The sequence below is a fragment of the Hippocampus bargibanti genome, linkage group LG10, assembly GCF_051943395.1.
Source record: "Hippocampus bargibanti isolate YZ-2025 linkage group LG10, ASM5194339v1, whole genome shotgun sequence".
Lineage (NCBI taxonomy): Eukaryota > Metazoa > Chordata > Actinopteri > Syngnathiformes > Syngnathidae > Hippocampus > Hippocampus bargibanti.
The window spans coordinates 3,572,357-3,595,859 of record NC_142743.1 but is presented as its reverse complement, the minus strand read 5'-3'; the positions used below and the strand labels follow the sequence as shown (position 1 = coordinate 3,595,859).

At 50.7% G+C, this 23,503-nt stretch overlaps 2 protein-coding genes across 4 annotated transcripts; both read left to right on the top strand.

Annotated features, from left to right (window-relative positions):
- Positions 1 to 113: 113 nt before the first annotated feature.
- On the top strand, positions 114 to 16,165 carry abcc10 (ATP binding cassette subfamily C member 10). Of its 3 annotated transcripts, none has more exons than XM_089007288.1 (24): positions 114 to 355; positions 1,398 to 1,454; positions 2,323 to 2,521; positions 2,592 to 2,878; positions 3,547 to 4,187; positions 4,251 to 4,589; positions 4,650 to 4,877; positions 5,276 to 5,432; positions 5,495 to 5,625; positions 5,702 to 5,781; positions 7,856 to 8,027; positions 8,102 to 8,200; positions 8,259 to 8,517; positions 8,603 to 8,794; positions 8,863 to 8,974; positions 9,062 to 9,227; positions 9,290 to 9,806; positions 9,871 to 10,031; positions 10,144 to 10,397; positions 10,477 to 10,609; positions 10,690 to 10,787; positions 10,855 to 10,967; positions 11,052 to 11,255; positions 16,028 to 16,165. In XM_089007288.1, exons 3-23 carry the CDS (start codon positions 2,346 to 2,348, stop codon positions 11,228 to 11,230), a joined length of 4,494 nt encoding a protein of 1,497 aa, XP_088863414.1. In that variant the 5' UTR covers positions 114 to 355; positions 1,398 to 1,454; positions 2,323 to 2,345; the 3' UTR covers positions 11,231 to 11,255; positions 16,028 to 16,165. The 3 variants fall into 3 exon arrangements, with proteins under 3 accessions (XP_088863414.1, XP_088863413.1, XP_088863412.1); XM_089007287.1 differs by lacking the exon at positions 16,028 to 16,165 and adding an exon at positions 11,356 to 11,472; XM_089007286.1 differs by lacking the exon at positions 16,028 to 16,165 and having other exon boundaries at positions 10,477 to 10,622; positions 11,052 to 11,253.
- Positions 16,086 to 22,949, top strand: LOC148892138 (uncharacterized). Its single transcript, XM_089007285.1, has 3 exons — positions 16,086 to 16,219; positions 16,350 to 16,519; positions 16,645 to 22,949. Exons 1-3 carry the CDS (start codon positions 16,102 to 16,104, stop codon positions 21,319 to 21,321), a joined length of 4,965 nt encoding a protein of 1,654 aa, XP_088863411.1. The 5' UTR covers positions 16,086 to 16,101; the 3' UTR covers positions 21,322 to 22,949.
- The last annotated feature ends 554 nt before the right edge of the window (positions 22,950 to 23,503 follow it).

The following is a 23,503-nucleotide window of genomic DNA, read 5'->3' as shown; positions in this document are numbered from 1 at the left end:
GTAGTTTTTTTTTTTACATTTTGTGTAGGGTTTTTTTTTTTTTTTTTTTTACATTTTGTGTAGGTTGTATCCATTCGAGCGCGGCACTTGACGCTGACCCGTGACTTCATCAGTAAGCGACGCATTTCCTCCAAAGAACGACGATTATTTTTACTTAATTTCAACTGTATTTTTTTACGACAAGTTTTGTTTAATTCGATATAGTTTCTAAACATTTTGTGTATGTTGTACCCATTCGAAATAGGTTAGAAAATTCCCTCTCTCATATTTTATGATAAGCGACGGGAAGTTGTCTTATTTTACTTTGGATTCTTGTCATATTGTAAATGAATGAGGTGCTTGTTAAATATCAAAGGTGAGTCGGGTCATCCAAACATGATATTGAATAGATTTATTGCTTTGTTATATATCAAACATTATTATCTTGTCGCTCCGCGTCTTTCCTTTTTGGGGTCCGGTTTGGCACTCGTCATTCGGCATTCCTCACATTTCTGAACGCTTTATTCTCCAAATCACAATCACCTTTATTGGCTAAGTGTGTAAAACACACAAGGAATTTGTCTTCGGTAGAACACGCTGCACTCGTATCATCCTAAAAAGGAGACACGATCAATAAATATGGAGGACACTCACAAAGGCTAATCGAATTCTTTCATGCAAGTTTGACCTCTCAGGAACGAATGTGAGACAAAGTATCAAGCAGAGCTAAATTGATCAGTGGTAGAATCAAATCCGCTATCAGTTAGACAGTTATTGCAGAAAATCAGTGAACCAAGAATCCAAACTGGACCCTCCGCACCCTGCCCACCACCTTTTCCAGTGACTCCCCTCGGGCAGGCGCTACCTGCACCAAATCCAGCAGACATTTAAACAGCTTTTTTTCCCCTGTCGCCATTAACTCTCAAGACAGTAACCCAAATAGAAGTGTATAGTGCCTCCATTTTTCATATGATGATACTAGTGCAGTGTGTTCTACCGGGGACAAATTCCTTGTGTGTTACATGCTTGGCAATAAAGAGGATTCTGATTCTGAAATGTCTGTTGGATTTGGTACGTCTGCATGAGGGGAGTCACTGGAAAAGGTGGTGGGCATTGTGTGGAGGGTCCAGTAGCATTTTCCGTCAAAGGTAAATGCTTTCAGGTGTTTGCTAAAATAAAACCAACGCTTTGTTCATTTCTTCTCCAATGCGGATGAGCACAAATTCAATTGATGGTAATTAATGATCAACAAAAGGCATATGAGATGTGTAGCAAAAGAAATACAACCGCAATAGCGTGAAAATGAGCTAGCCATTAGCCACTTGTTATATCTGTAAGTCCAAAGTCAAATGGATTCAAGTGACCAAACCGAGGCGGAAGAAAATCCACCAAGATCATTCTTCTACTTTTCCTTTCAGGTTTTTCCCTTCAGGGGGTCCAAAAACGGCTCGAGGACATCCGGGACTGAAATACAGGTAACATCCGAGGTCCGACCGGGTTCCGTTCCGACAAAATGGTCGTAAGTCAAACGGTCGTCAGTCGACATTCATTCAAAATGGCCGACGCGACGTTTACTCGACAGGATAGTAGACGATGTCAATTTGTTGTTTTTAAGCAAGGTTTTCTATTGAATACTATTATATACCAAACTGTATTTATAAATTTTATAAATGATAAAAAATTATAACCCTTAGTGTCATTTTTATAATTTTATATTTCATATGATCGATTTTTATGACTGTATAACTGTACCTGTAATGTATACAAAACTGTTCACTATACAGTTCATTTATAAATGTTATACTTACTTTTTAGTGTCGTTTTTATCATTTTATATTTCGTATTATCGATTTTTATGACTGGGTAACTGTGCCAGAAGAGATCGCCCGACACACACGCTCGGACTCAGGCGTGCGCCGAAGGAAAAAAAGCAGTGTACAGAATTACAGAAGAAGGTATCTGCAATGTATAAATACCGTATTGAGTGTAGTCACGCAGTAGACTGCTGTGCGAGTGTGTGACATGCTGGCTGGCCAAAATTGTAGCACGCGTTGCCGGCTGCTTGCGAGTTGCGGTGCCAGGCATAAAAAAGCAGTGTGCAGTACTACAGGAGTAGGTATCTGCACTGTATAACTACTGTATTGAGTGACGTCACGCAGTAGATTGCTGTGCGAGTGTGTGACATGCTGGCTGGCCAAAATTGTAGTACGCATTGCCGGCTGCTCGCGGGTTGCGGTGCCAGGCGTAGAATAAAAAAAAGGGGGGTCTGGCAGTCGTGGTCGTAAGTACGGGTGGTCGTAACTCGCGCTGGTCGTAACTAGGATATTTTGTCCATTTTTTCAGATGTGGGTCAGTTAGGGGGCTCCATGGGGGGCTACGAGCCCACGGCACTGCTGGCTTACTTTTGCCACACGGACCGGCGGCGACCGTTCCCTTTTTGGCAGGATGGGCACGTGGGCGTCTGTTTCAACCAGCTGGTCCTCGGCGTTTTGGCCCACGCCGTCGTGGCCGGCGTGGCCGCCTTCTACGTGGGCGTGGCCAGGTAAAAGAAAAACCCGGGCTCATCTGATTTTTTTCAACGCCAGATGTGGATTGGAAATGTCGCCCGTCAGGTGGCAAACGGCGCAGGTGGCGCCTCCTTGCGGCCGGACGCTGCGGCTTCTGGCGTCGGTTCTGGTTTCTGCGCTGTTCGCCGCCGACATGGCGCTGGCGCTTGTGACTCGCCGTCCTGACGTGTACCCGGAAGTCCTCGCCGGCAGTTTTGGGACAGTGGCCTGGCTTGTCCACGCGGGAGCGGTGGGGGCCCTCCCGCATTGGACGCGGGGGCCACTGCCGCTCGGCCTGTCTGCGCTTCTCGCCGTCCCGCACCTCGTCTTCACCTTGGTCATCCACCTCCAAAGTATGCCATTCCTCGTTATTCCTAATTATTGTATTGTGGGGCGCCATTCTCCAATTCATTCGTGAATTGAAAAGTATGACGTGGATGCCATTCCCCAATTTATTCGGGTATTGAAAATAATGACGTGTGGTGCCATTCCTGAATTTATTCGGGTATTGAAAATAATGACGTGTGGTGCCATTCCTGAATTTATTCGGGTATTGAAAAGCACGACGTGGGGCGCCATTCCCCGAATCTATTCGGGTATTAATAATAATAATACATTTCATTTCTAAGCGCCTTTCAAAACTCTCAAGGTCACATTACAGTCACAGGATCAGTTTTTCTGCGGGTGAGTAACGGCAGCCACATGCGCCAGCGTTCACTCAACCCAGAAGTAATTCAAATAGATAGAAATATAGCTAGTTAACAGTTAGCCAATAGATAGCCAGCTAGACAGTTAGTAAACTAGCTAGATAGCCATATAACTAATAGATTGAACAGTATGATGTGGACGCCATTCCTGAATTTGTTCGTTATTATTGTGGGGTGATGCGGTCCATTTTGTGTGTACATTTGAGACATCTGGGTAATGTTTATCCCACCCACGAACAAATTCCAGAATAAATTCGGGAATGGCAGTGAATGAGTTAAATAGAGACATGCTTGTCCTCATTTGGACTGCGTAGGTACCGCCCCGATGACATCAAGCCTCCAGCTGGCCCGCTTGGTCCTGGCCGCTGTCCGGATGCTATCCGTGCCGCTGTACCTGGCGGGGACGGCCGCGCCCCCCGCAGCGCTCGCGGGCGGCGAGGACGACGGTGCCCCGCTGCTTCCCGAGGACGACACGGGCGAAATGGTGGCAGAGGACGGCAGCGGGTGCTTGTCCCGCCTTTTTTATCTGTGGCTGACTCCCCTCCTGCGGCGGGGGAGGCGTGGCGAGCTGGACCGGCCCGAGCGGGTCTACCAGCTGCCCCGCCGCCTGCGCGCGGCCGCCGTCCGCCGCCGCTTCCATCGGAGCTGGGCCGCCTGCCGCCGGGGGGCATCGTCGCCCGATTCGGGCGAGGATCCGCCAGCGCTGGACGGCGACGTCAGCCTGTGGCGGGTGCTGCACGTGGCCTTCGGGGGGCGCTACTACGCCCTGGGCCTGTTGAAGCTGGCGGTCAACGCGCTGCGCTTCTGCGGGCCGCTGCTGCTCAACCGCCTGCTGCGCTTCCTGGAGGACGACGACGGCGAGCTTAGCGGCGCCGCCTGGTGTTGCGCCGCCCTGCTGGTCAGCTCCCTCCTCTGCGCCATCCTCCAAAATGTCTTTGCCTATCAAGTGTCCAAGGTGGGACCACGATCCGGCCCCCCTTTCCTGGTTCCGCCCTTACGGCTGTCGTACCCGCTATAGGTGGCGCTGTCGGCGCGGGCGGCGCTGGTCTCGGCCATTTACGGCAAGGCGCTGCGAGCGGGCGTGGCCGGCCTGTCGCGTTTCGCCTTGGGCGAGGTGGTCAACCTGATGAGCGCCGACGCCGAGCGCGCCGTCAACTTTTTCAACAGTTTCCACGAGCTGTGGAGCCTCCCCTTCCAGATGGGCGTGGCCCTCTACCTGCTTTACCTGCAGGTGGGCGTGGCCTTCCTGGCCGGGGTGGGCGTGGCCCTGATGCTGGTCCCCTTCAACAAGTTCCTGGCATCGCGCATTGTCCGCAACAACGAGCGCATGCTACGCTACAAGGACGCCCGGGTCAAGGTGAGCCCCGGCCACGCCCCTCCCCCGGTTTGGTGATTGACAGCCCCACGGCACCCGCAGCTGATGGCGGAGCTCCTGCTGGGCATCCGCGTGGTCAAGCTGTGCGGCTGGGAGGCCCACTTTGCCAGCAAGGTGCGGCGATGGCGCGACGGCGAGCTGGCGCACCTGAAGGCCGTCAAGTACCTGGACGCCATGTGCGTGTACACCTGGGCGGCGCTACCCGTGCTCATCTGCATCCTCACCTTCCTCACCTACGTGTTCCTGGGACACCGGCTGACCGCCGCCAAGGCAAGCGTCGCCGCGGCGGACTCCCACGGGCGCCATGGAGTGTTTGTCAAGTGGTGACCAGCCCACGTTTGTTTATATCTATCTATTACCTATATGGCTAGCTAGCTATTTGAGTCAGGAAACATATTAGCTATCTAGCTGGCTAGCTATTTATTAGCTCTCTTGCTATCTATTGGCTATCTGGCTATCTATTTGCTGGCTAGCTGGCTTTCTTAGCTGGCTAGCTATCTATTTTTGAGTTATTCTGGGTTGAGCGCGTGTGGCTGCCACTGCTCACCCGCAGAAAAACGTATCATGTGACTGGAAAGTGACCTTGAGAGTTTTGAAAGGCGCTTAGAAATGAAACGGATTATTATTATTGACGGGACCCCCCCTCCCCCCCTGAAATCTCCCGGCAGGTTTTCACCACACTAGCCCTGGTGGGCCTGCTAATCGTCCCTCTCAATGCCTTCCCGTGGGTGATGAACGGCATCCTGGAGGCCAAGGTGTCGCTGGAGCGCATCCAGCGCTTCCTGGAAGTCGCAAACCGCAATCCGCAGGATTATTACGCCCCGGGTAGGCCTCGCCTCTCGCCCGGCGTCTCGCCCGATATCGCCAAACGTCCTCCTGCCCCGCAGTGTGTCCTGAAGACAAGGAGACGGCGGTGCTGTTGGACGGGGGCTCGTTCAGCTGGGACGAAGAACCGGGAGACGGCGCCCCCCCTGGACACGTGCCACTCCTGCACAACCTCAATCTCAACATCCGGAAGGTAGCCACATGCTAAAGCTGCGTGACCACATTGCTAATGTCCCCCCCCCCCCCCCCTCCCGTTTTGTGTATATCAGGGCACCCTGACCGTGGTTGTCGGGAAGGTGGGCTGTGGCAAAAGCTCCCTGCTGGCCGCCATCGCCGGCGAACTCAACAGGTAAGCGGCAAAGATGGCAAGCTCAGAGTTTGTGGGTGGAATTTTTGCGCGATTGGATTTCACGGCAGTGTGTTAGCACCTCCTGCAGGCGACGGCTTGCAACTGCAGCCAGTCGACAACAGACCGTGTGTGATCATGATCGCAAGCTAGCGAGCTCGCTAGCTAGCTCAATAGATTAGCATGGAATTTCACAAGTTTGATTTGCTTTGGCTGTGATGGAAAGGATTAGCCCGCTAGCTGAATAGAAAGAGAACTAGCAAGCTACCTCGCTGGCTAGCTTGTTCGATCACTAGCCTACGAGCTCGATAAATGAGCATCGAATTTCACAAGTTTGATTTGCTTTGGCTGTGATGGAAGCGATTAGCCCGCTAGCTGAATAGAAAGAAAAATAGCTAGCTCCCTTGCCAGCTAGCTCGTTCGATCGTTAGCTAGCTACCTAGCTAGCTCGATAGATGAGCATGGAATTTCACAAGTTTGATTTGCTTTGGCTGTGATGGAAGGGATTAGCCCGCTATCTGAATAGAAAGAGAACTAGCAATGAATACAAAGAGAACTAGGTAGCTCCCTTGCCAGCTAGCTCGTTCGATCGTTAGCTAGCTACCTAGCTAGCTCGATAGATGAGCATGGAAGTTTGCAAGCTTGATTTGCTTTGGCTGTGATGGAAGGGATTAGCCCGCTAGCTGAATAGAAAGAAAACTAGCTACCTCCTTTGCTAGCTTGAGAGATGAGCATGGAATTTCACAACTTTGATTTGCTTTGGCTGTTTTTGATGGGATTAGCTCTCTAGCTGAATACAAAGAGAACTAGGTAGCTCCCTTACTAGCTAGCTCGTTCGATCGCTAGCTAGCTACCTAGCTAGCTTGATAGATGAGCATGGAATTTCACAAGTTTGATTTGCTCTGGCTGTTTTTGAAGGGATTAGCTCGCTAGCTGAATAAAAAGACAACTAGGTAGCTCCCTTGCTAGCTAGCTCGTTCGATCGTTAGCTAGCTACCTAGCTAGCTCGATAGATGAGCATGGAATTTTGCAAGCTTGATTTGCTTTGGCTGTGATGGAAGGGATTAGCCCGCTAGCTGAATAGAAAGAAAACTAGCTACCTCCTTTGCATCATGCGTCAATGCATTTTGCTGTACTTGTTTGGTCTGAAAACTTCATGTTGCATAGCTTGAGAGATGAGCATGGATTGCAAACATGTATGCTTTTTCTTCAGAACTATTTGAGTTTGATGAGTAACAAGAAAGCATATTCTCCTAATCTGCCATTGTTTTGATTGTCGAGCAAGGCAAGACGTCTTTGAAGGGATTAGCTCGCTAGCTGAATAAAAAGAGAACTAGGTAGCTCCCTTGCTAGCTAGCTCGTTCGATCGCTAGCTAGCTACCTAGCTAGCTTGATAGATGAGCATGGAATTTCACAAGTTTTATTTGCTTTGGCTGTGATGGAAGGGATTAGCTAGCGAAGAAGCTAACTAGTTCTCTTTAATAATAATAATAATACATGACATTCAAAGCCCTCAAGGACACTTTACAGTCACAGACAAGCATAGGTACTATAATAAATAAAATATAATCACAAATAGAATGCTATAAAAATTGAAATTTCTGTGTCGCTCTCTCGCTTGTTTCTATTTATAATTGTATTTTATTTATTGCATTCTATTTGTTATCATATTTTATTTATTATAGTACCTATGCTTGTCTGTGACTTTAAAGTGTCCTTGGGAGCTTTGAAACACACTTAAAATGTAATTTATTATTATTATTATTATTATTAAAGAGAACTACCTATCTCCCTCGCTAGCTAGCTCGTTTGGTCGCTAGATTCCTATCGATAGATGAGCATGGACTTTTACTATATTGATTTGCTATGGTGGGCCATATAAATGAGGTGGCAGGCCACATTTGCCCCCGAGCCTTGACTTTGGCACCTGTGATTGAAGGGATTAGCTTGCTAGCTGAATGAAGAGAGTACGAGCTAGCTTGTTTGATCGCTAAATTGCATGCTAGCTACCTACCTAACTTGATAGATTAGTATGGAATTTCACAAGTTTGACGTGTGCGTTGCGCCTCCCGGGCAGGCACGGCGGCCTGGTGTACGTGGCGGATGGCGATCGGGGGCTGGCCCTGGCAGCGCAGGAGCCGTGGATCCGCCAGGCCTCGGTGCGCGACAACATCCTGTTCGGCAAAAACTACGACACGGCCTTCTACCGGGCCGTGGTGGAGGCCTGCGCTCTAACCGAGGACCTCGCCGTACGTGGCCTGCCTCCCTCGCGGACGCCCGCTGAGCCGGTTTGCGACTGACGTGAGGTGCCCGTTTTCGCCAGGCGCTGCCGGACGGCGACGCCACCCAAGTGGGCGAGAACGGCTTCACGCTGAGCGGAGGCCAGAAAGCTCGCCTGGCCCTTGCCAGGGCCGTTTACATGGTGAGTTGGGGGCGCACGAGGGCGCACTCCACATCCCCTGACGGTTGCCTCCGTGCAGGACAAAGACGTCTACCTCCTGGACGACCCGCTGGCGGCGGTGGACGCGCGGGTGGCCCGGCACCTGGTGCGCCACTGCATCCTGGAGTTGCTGGCGGGAAAGACCAGGATCCTTTGCACGCACCGCGTGGAGCTGGTGGGGGCCGCCGACCTGGTGGTCCTCATGGACAACGGCACCATCGTACACGCAGGCTCGCCGGCGAAAATCCTACCTCTGCTTGAAATTGAAGCGGGTCCAGATGGCGCCGAGGCACGGTCCGGTACGCCGAGGGACGGTTCGGTCCGCCGAGGGATGGTCCGGTCCGCCCGTCTTTGTTTGATTGGCGCATTTTGTACCGGCGGCAGAAGGCGGACGGGGGCAAGATGAGGGGGAGGCGGAGGGGCGAGAACTTGGTCCGGATGACGCCGACTGCGAGCGTTCGGACTTGGAGAAGAAACAGGAAGGAGGCCTGTCCTGGAAGGTGTACCGGGCCTACTGGGCGGCGGCGGGAGGGGTCCTGGTTGTCTCCATTTTGATGTCGCTACTCGCCATGCAAGGTGGGGGGTGGGGGTTGGTCAGCGCCCGCTGAGCTAACCGCTAAGATGGCCCCTGGCGTGCCCCGCAGCCTCCAAGACGGCGTCGGACTGGTGGCTGTCTCACTGGATCTCGGCGCTGAGGACCAACCGTTCCGGCGCCGGCCTCCCTCCCTCGCTGCTCTTTTCAACGGGGAGCTTCACGTGAGCACAGAAGAAGAAGAAGAAGCCGCCATGTCGTCGGAAGTGGACTGGTTCTCAGTCTCCGTGTGGTTCCCCTTTGCCCCCCAGGTGGGATTTGGAGCCGGGTGGTGAGGTGCGCTTCTACCTGACGGTGTACGGCGCCTTGGCAGGGGCCAACAGCGTCTTTGCCGCCCTGCGCGCCTTCCTTTTCGCCTACGGGGCTCTGCGCGCCGCCGCCGCCATCCACCAGCGCCTCCTGGATGGCGTCCTTAAGGTGATTGTCCGTCGGAAGCGGCGCGGGTTGCCCTGGCGTGACGGCGCGCTGGTCCACCGCAGGCCCGGGTGAGCTTCTTCGACACGACGCCGCTGGGCCGCATCCTCAACCGCTTCTCGTCGGACGTGTACGGCGTGGACGACGGGCTTCCCTTCACGCTCAACATCTTGCTGGCCGACGTGTTCGGCCTGCTGGGGGCGCTGGCGGCGGCCATTTTGGCGCTGCCGTGGCTGGCGCTGGCGCTGCCCCCCCTGGCGCTGCTCTATTGGCGCGCGCAGGCCTTCTACCGCCACACCTCACGCGAGCTGAAGCGGCTGGGGGCCATCACGCTCTCGCCCGTCTACTCGCACTTTTCCGAGACGCTGGCCGGCCTGGCTACCATCCGGGCCAGCCGCGGCAACGCCCGCTTCGAGGAGGAGTGCGCGCGGCGCCTGGACGCCAACCAGCGCTGCTTGTTCTTGGGCGCCGCCGCCGCGCAGTGGCTGGACGTGCGTCTGCAGCTCATCGGCGTGGCGGCGGTGAGCGGCCTGGCCGCCGCGGCCGTCCTGCAGCGCCGTTTCGGCGCCGCTTTGGACCCGGGTGAGCCGCCTGTCTCGCGCCGTCATGGCCGGACGGCGCCGTGACCTTGTGGCTCCGCTTTCAGGCCTGCTGGGTCTGGCGCTGTCCTACGCCATGTCGCTTACCTCGCTGCTGTCGGGCCTCCTCTTCGCCTTGGCGCAGACGGAAATGCAGATGGTGAGCGTGGAGCGAGCGCACGAATACTCCAACCAGCTGCCGGCGGAACCGCAGGAGCAGAGCCCACAGGTGAGGGGGGGCCAAAGCGCTGCCACAGCGCCGCCAAATAGCCGCCAAAGCGGCGCCAAAGCCAGAGCGTCGCCACAGGGCCGCCAAAGTGCTAACGGCTCCTTGTTGTCAGCTGCCGCCGTTGTGGCCCCGCCACGGAAGCGTGGAGTTCCGCAGTGTGGTCCTGGTCTACAGGCCAGGTCTTCCCAAAGCCTTGGACCACGTGAGCTTGGCGGTGCGAGCCGGCGAGAAAGTGGGCATCGTGGGCCGCACCGGCTCGGGCAAGTCGTCCCTGTTCGCCGCCCTCTTCCGCTCGGCCGAGCTAGATGGGGGCCAGATCCTCTTGGACGGGCAGGACGTGGCAACCGTGGGCCTGCACCAGCTCAGGTGAGCTCTCGCACCCGACCGGGTCGCCCCCCCCCCCCGTGCCATTTTGACCCTGAAATTGGGGTGGTCTCCCCCTCAGGTCCGGGCTGGCCATCATTCCGCAGGACCCCTTCGTGTTCAGCGGGACCGTCCGGGAGAATCTGGACCCCTGCGGCCGGCACCCGGACCAGCAGCTCCTGGAGGTCCTAGACCAGTGCCACCTCGGCCCAGTGGTCCGCACCATGGGTGAGATCGGCCTCCACCTTCCGGGGCAGTTGGTGCGATGGGTCTAGTCCTCACCTTTCTACCACAGGTGGGCTTGATGCTGAGCTCCAGCACGGGGCCCGGACCTTCTCTCTGGGCCAGCGCCAGCTGCTGTGTCTGTCCCGAGCGCTCCTCACACAGGCCCAGGTCAGACCCCCATCTTGTCCCCCCCGCCACGCCTCGCCACCGGTGCTGACGGCGAGATCCCACCCAGGTCCTGTGTGTGGACGAAGCCACGGCCAGCGTGGACCACCGGACGGATCGACTGCTGCAGAAGACCATCGCCGAGCGCTTCCGCCACCGCACGGTCCTCACCATCGCCCACAGGTGGGTCCCGCCGGGATCTGAATAAAAGTATCGGGACACCTTTGTCCCGATACTTTTGCATCCGACTCATTGCTTGCGTGCCAGGATCAACACCATCATGGACTGCGAGCGCGTGCTGGTCATGCACGGCGGCAAGGTGGTGGACTTTGACACCCCGGCGGCGCTGCGCCGGAAGGACCGCTCACTGTTCCGGCGGCTCCTCGGCGGCGAGGGTGACCCCGATCACGACGCTCCGATGGCTTCACGTCACCCGCCGTTTGTGAATGAAGGACACCCGTTTTTCTGACGGTGGGGACCTTTTTCTTTCTTGTGGGGACGCGTAGAACAGAAGGTGTGACTGAAATTTCTTCAGGGGAAAAAAACAAGCGTACAACAAATTGCGTTGTAGTGCCGCCTTTCCAGAGAGGTCACGTCATTTTGTCAGCGTTTTGCCGCCGGCTTATCGCCAATCGTGACGAAAGCGGTCGGGGCGAGGAACCGGGAAGCGGCTCCAAATAAACAAAAGGTGACATTTCATTTCAAAGCCGGACCATTCTTTTGCTCAGAGCCATTTTGTCACGGTGTGGCATAAAAAAGACAGAAATACATAGGATAGCGAGCTGCCAGCTAGCTAGCTGGCTGCTGGCTAGCTAGCTATCTTGCCATCCATCTATTCCGGCTAGCTAGCTAACTAGCTGACGGCTCGCTAGCTAGTTGCCGGCCCGCTAGAATGCTAGCTGCCGGCCGGCTAGCATGTAACCGGGACATGCTAGCCGGCCAGCATGTAGCTGCCAGCTAGCTAGACAGATGGACTTGATTGTTGCGACATTTACGTCTTGGCGACGTTCATGTGAGGAAGTGCCACTTGTTTTTGTGTGTGTGTGTGTGTGTGTGTGTGTGTGTGTGTGTGTGTGTGTGTGTGTGTGTGTGTGTGTGTGCGCGTGCGTGGGTGTTGTGGGTGTTGGAATGCCGGAAGCTAAACTTGTTCTTGTGCACACACCGCCAATGACGTACGGATGGACGGATGACATCTTCATCCTTTCATCAAGTTCAAAGTTTGGTACGGGACTTTTGGGATGGCAAAATGTAGCTGCGGAATTTGCCGCATTTTTTCCATCATGAGGAAAAAGCCGTCTGACTCATCAAGCTGACATTTGTCATCAGGAAGGAGAGCCACGCCCAAATATGGTTGCAGGAACTCCAGTTTGGCTGGAGGACTTTTGCCACTTTTTCCTGTCAAATGGCCGCCAAATGGCTGCCAAATGGCTGCCAAATGGCTGCCAAATGTCTTTTTTTCCTCATTCCCACTCTATGTTGTTTTGCTGTTGTTCAACAGCCCAACTTCATTTGGCCACCAAATGGCCTCCAAATGGCTGCCAGATGGCCACCGGATGGCCACCAAATGGCCTCCAAATGGCTGCCAGATGGCCACCGGATGGCCACCAAATGGCCTCCGAATGGCTGCCTCGTGGCCACCAAACGGCCTCCGAATGGCCACCGAAAAGCCTCCAAATGGCCGACAAATCGCTGACATAAGCCGTCATGTATCCCCATTTTGGGTGACTCAGCGCTGACACCCTCGGTTAACACCCGCCGGGGCGTGGCCCGTTTCACGCACACACACGCCATCGACTGACCCGCACATACACACATGAAAAGTACACAAACACACCCTATGACATGTCCCATAGACAGGCGTGTACACAAACATGATCAAGTCGACGTTTGACCCGCGCGCGGACGATGCCACACGAGCCCACGCCAAAGCGCACGCAAACAAAGTCACGTGTCGTCAGACCAACACTAACACGCATCCCCTGTCGCCTGAAGGTGCGCGTCTGGGCGTGCGTGTGTCACACGTGGCCATGATTGTGATGTTTGCGTGTTTGAGGGGCGTGGTCTGGCGCCCCGGCGCCTGGAACGGGTTTGTCCGCTTTCAGGCGCTCATGTGGTCCACCTGTTCTCTCGGCTGACGCCCGCATTCCAGCTTGGACGCGCGCGTGCGCGCACGCACTCCACCGACGGACGGACGGACGGCACGGACTGTCGGACGGACGGACTGGATCAAACTTGGCGTCAGGTCAGTTGCCATTTTGTTGTTCCGGGAAGGACTGTCGTGGCGGAGGACTTTGGACGACTTAGGATGACTTTGCGCGTGTGTAAGTGTGGAACCACTTGACACAAAACAAAAAGCGTCTGCGTCGGCGTGGCTACTTTGACGAGCGTTCCCGACATTCCCCTTTGGAAAAAATTGCCCCAAAATGGCGCCAATTCCATTGATCGTTTCATGTTCTGATTGACTTTTTTCCTCTTTTTATTTTTGTATTTTGTTGTCGAATAGTCTGCGTTATCCATAGTTGATTGATCAACCCAAGCACTGACATCTTCCGATACTTGTGAAAAAATAACATCAATCAATAAATCAATGATGATCTGTGGATTTTGATTCTGGTGTTTTAGCTGATGAAGTTGGGCGCGAACGTGTTGCAAAATAACATACAGTAGAGTGGAAAATGAAGAAAGAAATAGCCTATTTTTCCGGTGTATAAGGCACACCCCCTCTACCGAGGCGCCTTATAATGTGGTGTGCCCGAAATTTGGAAAACGTTTGTATATTTCTATATTATATTTGGAAAACCGTTTTTATCCATTTAAGATGCGCCTTCTATGTGGAAAAAGTTTGGAAATACTGCATTCATTGGGGGTGCGCCTTATACTCCGCTGCGCATTATACACTGGAAAATACAGTACAGTAAAGTCTCGCTATATCGATATTCAAGGGAGTCCGAAAAATATCGATATAACCGGGACTATCGATATATCCGACCCTGTTTGCATGTAATTTTCTCCATGCGTGCATAGAAATAGTATCGATATAACCGGGACTATCGATATATCCGATATCGATATAACGAGACTTTACTGTATTTGTTTAAACTTTATTTTTGGAAAGCTTTTTTCATTCGTTGAAGGTGTGCCTTATAATCCAGTGTGCCTTCTACATGGAAAAAATACACCATTTGTTGGGGGTGCGCCTTATGCTGCGCCTTATGCTGCGCCTTATACACCGGAAAATACAGTATTTGTTTAAACTTTATTTTTGGAAAGCTTTTTTCATTCATTGAAGGTGCGCCTTCTATATGGAAAATTTTGGAAATACATCATTTATTGGGGGGGCGTGTTATACTGCGATGCGCCTTATACGCCGGAAAATATGGTATTTGTTTAGACTTTATTTTCATTTATTTTTTTATTATCATTTTTTAAAATGTTTTTATTACTTTATTACAAAGGCGGGCGTCGTTACGCTACTTTTTTACCTGCCCCCGAGCCACTTCGTCACAGCCTGGCGTTTCCGCGGGCGCAACGGATGGAAAAAATAAGTATTGCAACCGCAAGGCGTGTTCTTTCGTGGCGGCGCATTTTGCGCATACTGCAGCTAATGAGCGGCAATCAAAATGACGTAACTCCAGACGCTTCCGGCGCGAGGTGAGGAAACGGCCCAAAACTTCACAGCGACCTTTTCTCGGAGTGCCACCAAAATATTCCTCAGTCTCGTGAACCGTGCCATGAAAGTGGACCCCATCAGAAGTGGTTGGAAGGAGGGGTGCTGGCCAAATAGCTAATAGATATCCAATAGATAGATAGCTAGACAGCTAATAGATAGCTAACTAGATAGATAGATAGATTGTGATATAGCTCATAAATAGCAAATAATAACACGTTTGAATTATCCATTTCATTTATAAGCGCCTTTCAAAACTCTCAAGGTCACGTTACAGTCACAGGATAAGTTTTTTTCTGTGGGTGAACCAAAAATTCTAAAGATACAAAAAGGAGAGGAGTAGCAGTATCTTACATTGCAGTTGTTTCTGAAAAACTACAGAGTACTTTGGCAACACAAAATTCCTACTTATTTCAAACTGATACACTTTAAGGCAAAAATTAGTGCATCCAAAATATAGGCTGACACATGAAAAACAAAGTAATGTAATTTACTCAATACATTGTCAGAATGAAAATTGTAAAGAGCAGTACATTGGGGAGACTAAACAAATTCTCAAAAAAAAGACTATCAACATCGCAGGGATAAATAGTGGGCCTCAATCGGCAGTACATATGCACCTAAAAGCTAGCAACCACTCATTTGATGACAATGAGGTTAATATCTTAGCAAAAGAACATAGATGGTTTGAAAGGGGAGTAAAAGAAGCAATTTTCATAAAAAAAGCTAAATCCTTCATTAAACCGATATGGTGGGGTGAGGTTCAATTTGGATTGTTCGTACAATAGCCTGCTTAGGCAACATATGTTAGGTAACATTAGTAATGCTGATGAGGTGATACCAGAGGGAGTGGGGCAATCAGGCCAGTCGTGAGTCAGGAATGTAGGAACAATCGGTGGGGCTGCAGGGAGTGGTCCTCTGCTCCCCCCAACCTGAGAGTAGGGACCTATCATAGCAGTGTCCGGCCGCGCCATGTCTGGACATTAGGGATATATATATATATGTATATAAGGCTGATACTACCAGTAAGACTAGTTCGCTGAAGAAGCATCTTGGATAAGAAGCGAAACGTCCGACACCTTCAAAAAAAGTACAGATGACGGCTGAAGAAACCTTTTCATCGATGGACCACTCCTGTACGAATGAGAGCTTACACACACGTATGGCTAGCTATTAGTCATCTATTAGCCAGCTAGATAGCTACGTATTAGTTATCTATTAGCCAGCTAGATAGATAGCTAGCTATTAGTTATCTATTAGACAGCTAGCTAGATAGATAGCTATTATTTATCTATTAGCCAGCCAGTTAGATAGCTAGCTATTAGTTATCTATTAGCCAGCTAGATAGAGGGATACCTATTAGTTATCTATTCGCCAGCTAGAGAGATAGATAGATAGCTTTTAGTTAACTATTAGCCTGCTAGATAGATAGCTAGCTATTATTTATCTATTAGCTAGCTAGCTGACGTGTGTGGCTGCCGCTGCTCAAAGGCGCTTGTAAATCAAATGTATTATTATTATTATTATTATTATTAAAACACGGTGCTGCGCCATTTTGTTTTCTCCTGTCCCACAGGTTAACTCGCCCAAGTGAGACACAAGTCAAAGAGTTCCCCTTGGCCCTCCTTAGAACCGCCCCGGCATCCCACCATGCTCACTCGACGCAGACTGACGGACGCCCTGACGTTGGAGCGATCGCAACGAGGAGCCTTGGTCATCGCCAACATCGACGACGACGTTGATGGAGCTCATCAAAAGCTGCGAGAAGGTTGGACCGGCATCCATTTTGCAATCCGATTCGGAAGCCTGCGCCGGCCATTTTGAAAACTCTGAGCAGTATGAGATTTGGTCAATATGGGCATTGGACCCCTCCACCGGTGTCCTTTTGCTTTCCTCAGGGGATGAAGTGGTTGGGGCCACCATCAAGTTTGACCAACTGAGCAAAGAGGAGGTGATAGGGGTCCTGAAACTGATGGAACCCTACGACGACAGAATCCAAGTGCTCACCAGGAACAACATTAGCAAGAGTACGGGGAACCTGGACCAGTTGGCTGTCAGTCCAGAAATGGTAAAGTAGTCTCTTTTAATCCAGGAAAAAAACAAAAGCCCACTAGCTACTGTGCTATCCTCGCGGATTTGGTTGAGGCACCCCGCCGGTGTCGTCATGCGACACTCTTGTCTGCCTGTCCTCAGATGCTGCGTGATTCGTACAGCAAGCTTTACAACGCCAAAATCAAGCGCTTCATGCATAAGGACCTGCCCGACGGGGAGAACCCGAGAGGCTTTGCGCAGACTCTGCCTCACGCCCCCGGACGCAAAACCGAGCGAGACTCGGACCTGCCTCGCCTGGGGGTTGACTTTGGACGCCTGAGCCCCACCGCGCTTGTCCGGCGTTTCAGCTCGGACGGTGGTCACGCTGCCTCTGCTTCGGGAGCGTTTGTGCAGGGGGCTAACCTGAACCTCCCGCCGCTGGGCGTGGGCCAGGTGAAAGCCGGCGGACGAGTTCAGGTGCCGCGGAGCGGTCGGACGGCGAACGTCAGTCTGGGTCAAGCTGGACTTGTTTCTGGATTTTATGACAACGGAGATGTGGACGCCGCAATGCCCCTCAGAAGCACTGATGGAAGAGTCTCTAAAGGCGATGCGGAATTGGATGTGGACGGTTATGAACTATCACCCACTATGCATCCGGCCGGACCATCGTCTCCATTAAATGCGCCCCATTTTGATCTGGATGGTCGCAGTGCCCGATCGGGCATTTGGGGGTCCATGTTAAACATGGACGGCCCCTCAGCTGACGTTGACGTCAAAGGACCCGGGATCAGAGGGGATTTTACCGCAACAAATCCTCAACTCCAAGGGCTCGGTGCGCCAATCCCAGCGGTTCGCTCCAAAGTGCCGCCTGGAAAGTACAAAGCTCCGAAGTTCTCCATGCCAAAGTTTGGTTTACCAACGGTTGAGGTTCCAGACTTTAATGGGGATCTGCCTGGCATAGACATTTCCAGCCCGGATGTCAGAGTTTCAAAGCCAAACATCAAAGGTTTGAATATCATCGATTGGAGTCTGAAAAGTCCAAAGATACAAGGTGACTTTGATGGTCCTGACTTGAACCTCAAAGGTGATGGCTTTGACACGGATGTTCGAAAATCTCGGATACCCAAATTTGGCCGCTTGAACTTCAAAGAACCCGAGCTCGATGGACAATTGGATGGTCTGGACATGGACATTGATGCCCCCAAATTCAAAGTCCATGGTCTCAACGCTGATTTAGGGATGCCTGATTATGATATTGATGGCCCTAACTTGGACCTCAGATCTCCTGACTTGGACATCAGTGGTCAAGATCTCAGAGGCAGAGGCCCAGACCTGAACCTGAAGGCACCAAAGTTTAAAGGTAGCCTTGATGGCCCTGACTGGGACGCAAACGTGAAAGGTCCCAAGTTAGATGCAAACTTACCAAATGCCAAAGTAAACTTGCCCAAAACCAAAATTCCCAAATTTGCCCGTCCCAGCCTGAATGGTCCCGCTGTCGATGTAGACATGGATGGTCTGGACATGGACGTTAAGGCACCCAAATTCAGACTCAAAGTTCCCAAAGGCGATTTAGGGATGCCCACTTATCATGTCGTTGGTCCGAACCAAGACCTCAAGTCTCCTGAGCTGAACCTCCACGGTGGGTTAAATGCACCGGACATTAACATGCCTAAGATCGGTCTCAAGTCCTCCACACTGGACCTCAAAAGCCCAAATTTGGACCTGCCGGATGGTCACGCCCTGGACCTGAATGTGAAAGCTCCCAAATTAAAAGGTGGAATCCGTGGACCTGACTTGGACTTGCCCAAAGCGGACCTTAAATCGCCCAAGTTAGATATGAAAACTCCAGACATTAACATTGGCTCACCAAAGAACAAATTTAAGTTTCCAAAACTGAAAATGCCAAAATTCAAGCGGCCGAGCCTAAAAGGTCCTGACCTCGATGTCGACGTGGACGGTTTGGACATGGACGCCAACGCGCCCACGCTAAAACTCAAAGGTCCCAAGGCTGATTTGGGGATTCCAAAAGTTGATATTGATGGAAAATACAGAATGCCAGATTTTGATCTGAATGGTCCCGACCTAGACCTTAAGCACCCTAACCTGGACCTCACTAGTCCGAAGCTCCACGGTGGAATAAACGCACCAGATCTGAAAATGCCTACGCTAGATCTTAAGACCCCCACACTGGACGTCAAGAGCCCAAACTTGGATCTGCCTGATCTTCAGGGTCCAGACCTGAACCTGAAAGCTCCAAAAATAAAAGGTGGCATTAATGAGCCAGACTGGGACTTGCCTAGTGCAGATCTTAAGGGTGGCAAGTTAGATTTGAAAATTCCCGACATCAATATGTCTTCACCAAAGGCAAAACTGAAGAGGCCCAAATTAAAGATGCCAAAATTCAGTCGTCCCAGTCTGAAAGGTCCTGACATTGATGCGGACTTGGATGGTCTGGACATGGACGCAGACGCGCCCACGCTAAAACTCAAAGGTCCCAAGGCGGACTTGGGGATGCCAAAAATTGATATTGATGGAAAATACAAAAAGCCAAATTTGAACATGCCAGATTTTAATCTGGATGTTCCCGACCTAGACCTCAGGTCTCCTAACCTGGACCTCAATGGTCCGAAACTCCACGGTGGAATAAACGCACCAGATCTGAAAATGCCTACGCTCGATCTTAAGACCCCCACACTGGACGTGAAAAGCCCAAAATTAGATTTGCCGGATTTTCAAAGTCCAGATCTCAACCTGAAAGCTCCAAAAATAAAAGGTGGCCTCAATGGGCCCGATTGGGACTTGCCTAATGCAGATCTTAAAGGTGGCAAGTTAGATCTGAAAACTCCTGACATCACCATGGCTTCACCAAAGCTAAAACTGAAGAGGCCCAAATTAAAGATGCCAAAATTCGGTCGTCCGAGTCTGAAAGGTCCTGACATCGATGCAGACTTGGACGGTCTGGACATGAACGCACCTAAGTTAAAACTCAAAGGTCCCAAAGCTGACTTAGCGATGCCAAATATTGACATTGATGGAAAGTTCAAAAAGCCCAACTTGAACGTGCCAGATTTGGACCTCGATGGTCCTAACCTGGATCTTTTCTCCCCTAACCTGGATCTCAGCGGCCCTGATCTCCGCGATGGAATAAATGCCCCAGATCTGAAAATGCCAAAACTTGATTTCCAAAGTCCCAAACTGGACGTCAACGAGCCACACTTGGACATGCCAGATCTGAATGGTCCAGATCTTAATCTGAAAGCCCCAAAGCTAAAAGGTGGCTTTGACGTCCCCGATTTGGATTTACCCAACACGGACCTTAAAGCTCCAAAATTAGATCTAAAAACTCCAGATATCAACATTGGATCCCCGAAAAGTAAATTTAAGTTTCGCAAGCTAAGGATACCCAAATTGAGGCGTCCGAGCCTGAAAGGTCCAGACTTGGATGTCGACGTGGATGCTCCGGCTCTGGACGTCAACGCTCCCACAGTCAACCTTAAAGGTTCTAAACCGAACTTGGATCTAGACGTCGGTGGGAAACTCAAGAAGCCAAACTTGAATATGCCAAAGCTGGACCTGAAGAATCCCAAACTGGATCTCACAGCGCCAAAGATGGACCTCAGAGCTCCAGACTTTGACATCAAGACTCCTGACTTGGACGGAAAGACTCCAGACTTAAACCTAAAAGCACCAAAACTCAAAGGCGGACTTGACGTGAAAAGTCCAGATGTCAACATTGGCTCACCCAAAGCAAAAATGAAAATGCCCAGAGTCAAACTTCCCAAAGTCAATCTGCCAAGCCTGAACGGACCCGACATAGACGGTCCGGACTTTGATGTCGATGCGCCAGACGTGGATTTCGGAAGACCGTCGGGCAAATACAGGAAGCCGCATTTGAAGGTGCCGGACGTGGAGTTGTCCGGCCCCAACGTAAAATCCTCCAAATATCACGACAAGCTCAAAGGAGCCCACGCCGACGTGAATGTCAGAGCGCCAAAAGTCAAAGGATCTTGGGACACCCCGAAAGCACCAGCGCCAAACGTGGACCTCAAAGCCCCGAGGATGGATTGGAACACCTCAGATCCAAGATTCAGGAAGCCTCAGATGAAGGTGCCCACAGGGTATGACACGGGCCTGAACGGCGGGGTGCAGGTTCCAGACCTCCGTTTCCCCAATGTCAGAGGTCCAAACATGAAGCCGGCAATGCCGTACTTAGACACGGATGCCGTGGACCTCAACGGACCAGATGTGAGTTTGTCAGGAACCGACGCCAAGCTCGGAACGCCTGATCTGGAGGCTGCCGGCTCGACGCTCAAATTCAGGAAGTCATTGCACGGCGGCTCCGGCGTGCCGCTGCCCGGGTTGGACCTGGACCAGGATCTGACTCATTCTCGCTTTGAGGGAAGGTCCGGTGCCTCGCTGGACGCAGACTTGGGCCGCTACGTGGATTTCACACGTTCGGACCTTAACATTGACGACTTCACCGGGAAATACCACATCCCCAGAAGCAGAGGGTCCGACCTGGACCTCCGCCTGCCCTCGACCTCCAGAGGCGCGAGGGCCGAGCTGAACGCGGACGCCATCTTGTATCCCAGCCACGCCGAGAAGGCCGCTCACACTTTACACGACGGCCGCTGGTCGTATTCCCAGAAAAGAGCTCCGGATGCGTCCGACGGATACCTGGTGACGGTTTTCCCCACCCAGGAAGAAAGCGAGAATGAGCCAAAGGCAAAACACGGCACACTGGGGGGCTTGAACTTTGTCTCCGCTGACGTCAACCTGGAAGTTCCCGATCAAGACAGGATGAAAGGATCCACGTTCCTCTTCTCCAACCTGGTTTAATCTCAACAACAACAAAAAACAAGCAAAACCGGACGAACTGTTTACACCGGAGGCTTCTTGTGCACCCCGGTTGGCCTTTGGCACTGTGCAATACGACCTGTTTACTGTACCAAGAAAGATTTTCCTATTGGTCCCCCGTTTGTCATTCCTCTCGCGAGTCGAACAAAAAGGTTACCTCAGTGTTACCTCAGCTCACGAACTTAATCGGTTGCCAGAAAGTGTGTGTAAGGCCAAGAGTTTGTCTTCCAAACATTAATTTCCCATAAAAACCATTCGAATGAGAATAATCCATTCACAGGTCCCCATAAAACATAATTTTATACTAAATAAACCTTAAAACTACACAAAATACATTCATGCCTCAACTTACAAACTTAATTGCTTCCCAGAAAGTGTGTATAAGGCGAAAAGTTCGGCTACCAAACATTTATTTCCCATAAGAAATCATTCAAATGAGAATAATCCGTTCCCAGGTCCCCATAAAACATAATTTTTGACAAAATAAGCCTTAAAACTACACAAAATATACCTTATTTTACGTATACTAAATGTGCAATTTTATTGTAATGAAAGAAATAAACTGTACTGTATAATCAAGTGGTTTTATTGGCCTTTTTGATGGTCGTTGATGTAGTTGCCTCTTGATGATATCCGAGTGAAGTTGCCGTGCTTTCTCTGCGATAATACCCTCATTCACACTGTCCCCTGCTAGCTGCTTTTCTTTCATCCAAATCAAAAAAAGTTTTTCAACCTCTTCTATTGTCTGAGACCGTTGCTTAGACAACACAGAAACACACTTAGCCACACGTAGCAATGGTCGATTTAGCATACTGGTACTGGGACACTAAGTCGCACAAACGCACACCTCGTTTTTTTTTTTTGATGATCTCCTTTCTTCTGCTCGACCGTAATTTTCTTTTGTGTTTTCTTCGGCTGAACACGAGCCTGTCGTGGGGTCTTTTTTGGTCCCATAATCTCAAAAGTACTCCACTCGATAACAAATCACGTCTGCACTCAAAGAAAGGTGGTGACGAACAACGAGACCTCCAGCCACCGTGGCGCCGTGTGGTTTGTTTCATCCGCCGAAAACGAGTTCGTCAGCCAAGACTATATGCTCACGAATTTAAAGTTAATGAGCTAAAGCGTTTTTAAGTCGAGGTATCACTGTACTGTCAATATTCTCAAATTCAACAAAACCTTTTTTCCCCCTCCACTGAACTTACTTCTGCACCCAAATATTTGTCATGTACTATAATACTGACTGGTGTGACTAGATCAGTTCAAGTATTTAAATGGTACTGAATGCAAAAAGAAAACCACTTTACATCGCTTGTGTGTGTGTGTGGGGTGGGGGGGTAAAAAAAACACGTATATTTGTCCATATTATAATTGAAAATGTTACGCGGCTCTATAAAATGACAAAGAAATATGCAATTTCACAATGTTTTTCCCTTCTTTGATCAAATGAAAACGTACATGCTGTAGTCTTTCTCAAAACAACACCTCAAACTGCCTTTTATTTTATATAGTATTAACTTTCACAATTTCTCGTGTTTCCGCATAAAGCAAACATTTTCAGTTTATGTTTTGGGTGTGGTACGATACATTTGAATAAAACGTCCATCAAGCAGGATTGTTTGGGTCTCGTTTTCTTCGAACAGCTCTCGCGAGATTTATCGGATGACGACATCGAAGCGCGACCGACCAGTGAGTAGTGAGCACTATATTCGACCTCCACGCAATTTCTCGTGTTTCAGCTAAAACCAATAAGAGAGTTTGAGTACATGTGATTTGGGTGTGATAAAATACCGAGCGATATATTTTAATAAAACGTTCGTAAAGCAGAATATTTTGTTGTAGTTTTCTTTGAGCGGCTCACCCGAGAAGTCTTGTGACATCGTCAAAGCGCGACAAACCGATGGCGAACAAGAGCTCAATTTGGAGGACAGAGCTGAGAGGTTTAGACCTCCCCGCAGTTTCTCGTGTTTCAGCCAAAACTGAACAAATAGTTTGAGCGACTGTGATTTAGGTGTGGTACAATACCGAGTGATATATTTTAATTAAACGTCCGTAAAGCAGATTGTTTGTTTCTCGTTTTTTTTAAACGGCTCTCGCGAGAGGTCTATTCTGTCGACATCAAAACGCGACCGACCGGTGGTGAACGAGCACTACATTTGGACAA